Here is an 8,084-nt window from a genome sequence, read left to right as displayed (position 1 = left end):
ATGAAGACAAACATTTAATACACTAATTAACTTTTTTTTCCTATCGTCTTTCTCCTATAGGCGAAGGCACCATCCTATTTGCTGGCCAGCCAGATTAACTCAATTTAAAGGGATTGTCTGGGCACAGGACGTCACAGGATGTCCTAGAAGGACAAAAGAGATCATCTGGCTGGCATCCCCCTGCACCAGGCCCCCCTGGATGGGCCTAATTGGCACGTTAGCCATCAGCCGACATCGCAGATTGCATGGGGCCAGAAAGCCTCCTTGCCTGACCGTCGGGTGGGCTGGGCCCGGAGACGAAAAGCGAAGGGATTTGTTAACGTTGGGCATCTAGTCCTTCTCCAGCGGTGTCCGGAAACCTGTCCTGGGAAGATTTGCAGAATTAATTTCCTATAGCAAAAGTAATTTACTCGCCATTGTCTGCGTGTGAGAAGGTGGACCGTGACATGTGCTGTAGTGATCGTTGATGACATGCCTTCTCCTGACAGCCACCAATTCATGCCAAATGACTTCCACTCATAGTGCACAGTGTCACATTGGAAGTAACACCCAGCATCACAGTCGCTCGACCAAAGGAGTGCGGAACTCGAGCCAAACATGGTCAAAGACACAGGCCTTCTCAGCCTGGCAGCTACGGGGCACACACTACCATGGAGCAGTAGTAGAACCCTAACGGCGTTCGCCGTTTTCCCATCATTACCCCTGTGCTCCTTCCTCCTCTACTCCCTTGTGACTTTCACGCCAGCCGCTGGCAGCGTGCCCGGCATCGAATACGACTACGGCGTCAGCCCCAAATTCGTTTGCACCCCAATCTCGCCGGAGGCAGACCCCAGCTGTTTCTTGCCCCCGGCGGCCCATGGGCCCGGCAGCAACGGGCATGCCAGCAACGGCCACAACGGCAACAGCCGGAGAGTCGTGATGTCAGAGGAGGCCAAAGCCACCATCTTGCATCTGCGGGAGAGCCTGGTGAGGCAGAAGGAGACCATTCTTGACCAGCGGGAGACCATCAGAGAGCTCAACGCCAAGCTCACCCTCTGTGGGGGCCACCACAGCACCGGTCACCATGACAATCACCATGATGACGACCATGACGATCACCACGGCGGGAACCACGGCGGGCGTCACCCGTCATCACACCACGACAACGACCGTCACTATCCTCACAATAGTCACCGGACCGACCACCACCCCCGGACAGGTCCACCCCACATTAGCCACAGCTCCTTCTCTGCAGACCAGGCCAGGAAAACACTGCAGACACTGAAAGAGAGACTGGAGAGCTTGCAGGTGAGACAAAAGAACATGTCTTTGGCATGAAGGCGGTGGATGCAATCTCAGCTTACCATGTCTGTCTCAGAAACAGGGGCCATCAATGTGTCCGTACACGGACAAAATGTGTGTATGTATGTTTTACACACCATTATAAGGTTCTTATTTTGATCATAAGACCCAATTAGTGAATGTCAATTCTCCAGGTTTTCTTCAGAATATGTATAATACTGATTTATTACAACACTATGGCACATAATGAGGCCACTAGTACTAGTAGTGGTAGGCCTACTCATTTATTTACAAAGACCGCGCCCATAAATCTGAGAGTGAACAATGGAACCAAAATGGTACCATAAGGGATCCATTTGGTTTTCCTGTTATGGTCAATTAGGGTTTTTTATGCTCTTTTTATGCTTTCTGGTAATATTATTGTCTTCTGCAAAAATTGGATTTTGACCAAAAAATGTCCACCAGAAGCCAACCTGTCCACCACAAGATGATCCCTGCTCAGATGGGGGAAGGGGGGGACGGACGAACGACTTAGAAAGTTTGCATTCCCCATTAAACACACAAATGCTGAAAGTGATGTTGAACTTTGGAAGAACCTTGAATTGCAAAGGTTCCCAGCGGCGTCAGTTGGGTATGGAGCCATACCTTGACTCCAGGGGAAAATCTTTAATTATAGAATGAAGGGAAAAATGGAGGGAAATATGCCAAAAAATAACAGCACATGACCAGAACTGGCATGACTATTATAGGCTAAAAAAATAGGCAAACGCATATAACCGCCAAACTTCTGGCGTGCACATGGGCACGACGCATAGTGCGCGTGTCGTGAACTTGCTATACCTAGCTTTTGCTGAAATGACACCACTGAAGGTTCCTTGCCAAGAAGTCAAAATATCCAAATAGGTTTTATCTCGTATTTGCATTGCATCAGTTTAAAACCATAGCTATTAGCAATTAGTGCAGTCAGGGAGTGTGAAGCCAATCACAGGTTTGACTAATAGGCATTATTTCTTGCGTCAACCAGGTTCACACTAGCTTGGCCCCCAACACCTCAGCTAAACATACACACCTGTCACCATCAGTAAGACGCCTTGGGGGGGAGAAGCGACCAGGTCGCGTGCACGCATCCGCCTGGGCGACGGCAGACTGCTGGGCGAGCACTGGCACTTCGACATGGGGGGTCAGATCAACATATGGAATGAATTCTGTACTGGCCAAAATCCATATATGGAGCGTGTCTTGAGTGTACAGGGTTTGATGAGGTCAGTTCAACATATGGAATGTCAGAACAGGTCAGCTCCATATATGGAGATCTAAGGATGGCAGCGGGGGCAGTGTTTTGAGGGGACAGGGTTTGATGAGGTCTGGCCATATATGAAGTGCGTATTGCGTGTACAGGGTTTGATGAGGTCAGATCCACATATGGAATGTCAGAACAGATCAGCTCCATATATGGAGATCTAAGGGTGGCAGCGGGGGCAGTGTCTTGAGTGTACAGGGTTTGTTGAGGTCAGATGAGGTCAGATCAACATATGGAATGATTCTGGATTGGCCATATATGGAGCGTGTCACAACTCGCGTGACAGACTGACTGACCTACGGTCCCAATAAACATACTGTACATATTGTACATACAAATAGTAACCTACAGTCACCCTTCAATCCATCTTCGTCACCTCCAGAGCGGTCTCTCTCACACACGCTCTCTCTCTCTGAGACCTGACCTCTCGGCTGGGGAGAGATCCTGTGTGCTGTTGTTGTTGGCTTCCGCCAGAGGTTTCTGGGTCAGGTGTTGACCATTGTGTTTTGTCCATTGTGTCCTTCTAGGCCAGGAACTCATCCAGTTCGTACTCCAGTTCCCTGAGAGAGCTGCTCCAAAGGAAGATCAACGCCATGGAGGAGCAACTGCACAACCACTACACTCACCACGATGATCGCCACGATGATCGCCATGACGATCACCATGACGATCACCACGACGATCGCCATGACGACCACCATGACGATCACCATGACGATCGCCATGACGACCATCACGACGATCACCATGACGATCGCCATGACGATCACCACGACGATCACCACGATGATCACCAAAGCAACGGTCACCAGAGCAACAGTCACCAGAGCAACGGTCGCCACGGCAACGGTCACCAGAGCAACGGTCGTCACAGCAACGGTCGACACAACGACTCCCACGGCAGTCACCATAGCAACGGACACCGTGACGACAGCCACCATGGCGATAACCATGGCACCCGCCACGATGACCACCATGACAGCCACGACAGTGGTCGTCACGGCAGCCGCAGGTACAACTAGGGCTGTATTATATATCACACAGTGGTTATAGTTAACAGAGGTTATAGTTAACTAAAACTAACAAAAAAAACATTTTTAAAACATTTTCGTTAACTGAACTAAATAAAAATGCAATTTACAAGAACGCTCGATCTTAATCCAGAGCGATTTACAGCAAACAAGAACACCACAAGGTAATACATCAAATGCATAGAAATAGTCATCTAGGATCATTCTGTTCTGGCCGCAGGCACTGGTCTAGTTTTGTGCAATTCGTTATTGATTAAATCGATTACTTTGATTAACCGTTGCACCTTACCCTACACAGGTACAACCACCATGGTAGTCGAGGATACCATCATTATGACCGCCATCATGGCCGGGGTTACGGACACTCTGACCAATACCATCACGATGATCACCATGACGATCACCATGACGATGACCATCATGGACAAGGTCACGAGGAGCATCGCGACGATCACCACGGTGCAGATAGCCATGACAACGGACACCATGGAAATGACCATCATCCCAGCAAGCTGGACATGGTGCTCAATAAACTGCATCACAGCAATACTGACCCTGGTAAATACACACAGCTTTTTTTGTGGTGCAATAAAGCATCTGTCGCATCGGAGCCCTCAGTGTGTGAGCGTTTATCTATTTGTCTGCCCAATTTCGGGTTGGGGTTGTACATGTTTTTTTTTCTTTTTCAGGGTATGATAAATAATCCTCATAATTTCTCTGCACTCTTTATTTAGATCTGTCATTTACTATTATTTATTTTTGTTCTGTATGACATGTAGTCAAATGTTTAACAAGTCACGTTGAACAGAACCGATTAGACATATTTTTCACATCTATTTTCCCTTTACTCTCATCCTCCCCATGTGACTGTTACACACATCAGCAAATAGATCAGCAAACGCATGAGCCACTAAAATTTAAAACATACAGAATAAAAACATACACAAAAGCAAATAATCTCAGCAAATTTAATTAACGTCAAACACTCTCGCAATCTTTCCAGGTAACCATAAAAAACCGAAGAGTCCTGACGCCTTCCAGATCGGGTTTCCCATGAGAAACAACTACATGTATGGCAGGATGAAGCGCTCCCTGGTGAATGAGATCTTTGCACTGACCGTCTGCCTGTGGCTGAAAGGAGGCGTGGGTCCTGGCGTTGGAACCCCTTTCTCCTACTCCGTACCGGGCCAAGCCAACGAGCTGGTGCTGATCGAATGGGGCAACAACCCCATGGAGCTGCTCATCAATGACAAGGTAAGCAGATGTTTGACAGTGGTGTATGTAGCCTGCAGTGTGCAGTGCCGTCTATAGTGTATGACTGTGACGCCCAAGTAAAAAATAAATAACTTGATAAACCCAAGTGACAGCTCAGCTTCGGTTTGACTTTGTACAGTACAGTCCCTAAACAGATGGTTAACGTTGTCTCAGTCTCTGTGACACATCTAGGGGCCACAATCTGCATTCAAAGATGTTCCTAGAAGCTTTGTCATTGGTAAAAAAAAAAAAAAGGTTGAAATGACTAACCAATCAGGAAGTAGACGGGCAAATCGACCAATGCCAAAGCTTCTAGGAAAATCTTTGAATGCAGATTGCAGCCCCTACATGTGTCACAGAGACAAAATAAATTGGGAGCGTTTTACCCATTGCTGTCTGTCTGAATACCAAAAAATAAAAAGGTCATTAAAACTTTTTACATATTATTGCTTATAGCAGCTTTAATGTAATAAAATGTGAATTTTAGTTCCTGGCAAGTGCAACTACAGTTCGGGAGGCTTTAATGCTCAGTAACTAACTACCTATACCTAATTCCACCACACCAGATGAATCACTCTCCACCTGACTACCGGCTCTGTAAGCAGCTTGCTATGCTTGGCCCTGTGTGCCCTTTCACTGCTCTGATTCCATTATGTGATGACGTGCTCTAGAGCAGTGTTTCCAAACAATGGGTCATCAGGGTCATTTTAATGTATTGAGAGAACTGTAAGGGCCGATTCATACTCCTATTTTATATGTTTCGGCGCTGTAGTGCCGAAATGATTTCGGCTCGTCAGAAACCGAAGAGCCGACTTTAGGACGGTACCCGCCCCCCGAACCTCAAATGACGTCACATTGTAGGCTCTACAGAGCCGAACAGACTTTTATTCGGCTCTAAAATAGGAGTATGAATCGCGCCTAAATGTCATTTTTTTAACATTTCCTGTATGAACTCTTTCTGTCTGTCCACCTAACTATCATCTGTCCCTTTGTCCGTCTGTGTGTCCAGGCTGTGAACTTGCCCATTAAACTGACAGACGGGAAGTGGCACCATGTGTGTGTGACGTGGTCGACACGAGACGGCCTGTGGGAAGCCTACCAGGATGGGGTGAAGAAGGGCTCTGGACAGAGCCTGTCAGCCTGGCACCCCATCAGACCTGGAGGGGTTTTCATCATGGGACAGGAACAGGTACAGTAGCTGGATGGATGGATGTTATTGAGTGAAATAGTATTTGTGCATTTGAGCTAAGAAGTAGGTCGGGACCAGGGAGTGACTATTTTTATTCTGTAAGAGCTTCATTATGCTAGTTATGGTGAGGACAGCCATATCCAGGCAAATATGCAAACATTCTCTCATCTCCATTTTATGTTTCTCCTCTATCCTCCACAGGACACACTGGGCGGACGCTTTGATGCCAGCCAGTCATTTGTGGGGGAGATGTCCGACCTCCAGTTCTGGTCTCGGGTCCTGCCGTCCAACGAGATCTACAGCCAGGCCAGCTGTGGAGACCACCAGACTGGGGATGTGATGTCCTGGTCTGAGGCGTCCGTCGAGCTCCACGGTGGGGTCACTAAGTATCCCTTCGACCCTTGCCACTAAGGGTCCTGCAACGGGAGCCACATAAACAATTCCCAACATCGCTGAGCATTACAACTGGATCCTCCTAAACATCACTATATGGACTCCATTTCCCACTGTTATGGATTATAGATAACCTGACTCTGCCAGATGGGGCGGCATTGAGTTCACAAGTTCACAACCTCCATCTGGCGTTGAAACTGAACCCTGCCCAGTCAAACCAATGGGCGGCAGCTCAGGGGGATCTTGGAGAAACCAGATGCGGCATCGAGAAGCGCTTGTTGCAATTGCATTTCCCAGCGCCTTAAAATTGGAAAATCATCTTCTTTTCTTGAAAGCAAGCGAAGACATGACACGATAGTGAGTTGTTTTTTTAAGTGTTAAACCTAATGCAATAAGACGTTCGTAACACCTTTTTCGTTTGCAGGGTTAGTGTTTACTTTCCTGTTGGCGCAGCTATGTCATGTAGACACGTCAATTATGATTGGTTGGAGTTAGCACGCCCAGACAGTGATAGACATAGTCCCATCCAATCAACTGCCAAGTAGCTTGAATGGAAGTACGTTGTGAAACAAAATGTGAAGCAAGCATCTTCCATCGTGGCGGAGTCAGGTTAGATTATAGACCCACGTGTCAAAAAAGGAGTTTACTCATGGGATCGGAGATGGAGAACTGTTTACATTGTTCTCCATGTTCATATTCATGCATCTCCAACCTTTAATAGGATTGCCTGTCTCGAAATGGCTGCACAGATGCTAAGTGACATTGCGAAGCTGCACTAACGTTGTTAGTTACCTGGGCTCATATAAACATTACAGCAGGTGTCCGGCAGCAGATGGGAGACATTAATTTAAGGAACATCGAACTTCTCTAGACATTATGGAGTAGCAGTTGGATTGAATCAATCAAAGGGACATTTCGGGGTCTTTCTAAGGCCTGTAACCTTTGGTGTACGGTCAGCGTGGTTATCTAACTTGCACACAATGTTTTCTACTAGCAGAATTTGAATCCATCCAAAGTGAATCCATTATATCATTTCACCAAACAATGTTTGTAGGAAATTAAAATCTGTTGAATGAGTAGATTACTTTTTTTTCCCCCAGAGGGTTCTGCTTCTCTGGCACTGAGACATTTTGGGATAAGCATTATTAATTTGAATTCTTTGTACAGAATTTTTTTTACTGAAACATGACATGTTGGCACAGTGCAAGTTTCAGAACAATATTCTGAAAAGAAAAACAAAAAATAAATACAAAATAAATAAACATAATTGTTAAGTTTAGAATTTTGCATCTTATCCCCAAGGCCTGCAGCTATTACAGATGAGCATCAACATGTTGAATATGATGCGTCATGGCCACAGGCCAAATGGCAGTGTAAATACAGGTTAACCTGACCATCAACGGGTTGCTGATAATGCCATGCATGGTCTCCAAGACAACCAGGAGCTTACCACAGGGATTTACTGATCTGATCCAATTCCGGGGCTCACAAGTACCGACTCAAATGATCACAACACAGAACACTCACTCACACAAAAGTATCTGCACTTTCAACACCGTTTGGATGAGATAAGGAAGGGGGAAAACAAACATTATTTGTGTAATGTGTATATTCCTTGTTTATGTTCTGTTCAATG

The 8,084-nt window shown here is 46.4% G+C and overlaps 1 protein-coding gene across 1 annotated transcript; it reads left to right on the top strand.

The window, feature by feature from the left end:
• Positions 1 to 597: 597 nt before the first annotated feature.
• LOC306937984 (uncharacterized protein) lies at positions 598 to 6,466 on the top strand (the record flags this gene model as incomplete). The annotated part of the gene is made up of 6 exons (XM_079522006.1): positions 598 to 1,287; positions 3,109 to 3,593; positions 3,911 to 4,170; positions 4,616 to 4,866; positions 5,876 to 6,055; positions 6,257 to 6,466. 6 exons carry the CDS (start codon positions 598 to 600, stop codon positions 6,464 to 6,466), a joined length of 2,076 nt encoding a protein of 691 aa, XP_079378132.1.
• Between the last annotated feature and the right edge of the window lie 1,618 nt (positions 6,467 to 8,084).

The sequence above is a fragment of the Electrona antarctica genome (genome assembly GCF_951216825.1).
Source record: "Electrona antarctica genome assembly, chromosome: 15".
NCBI classification, from domain to species: domain Eukaryota; kingdom Metazoa; phylum Chordata; class Actinopteri; order Myctophiformes; family Myctophidae; genus Electrona; species Electrona antarctica.
This window is presented reverse-complemented; position numbering and strand designations above follow the sequence as displayed.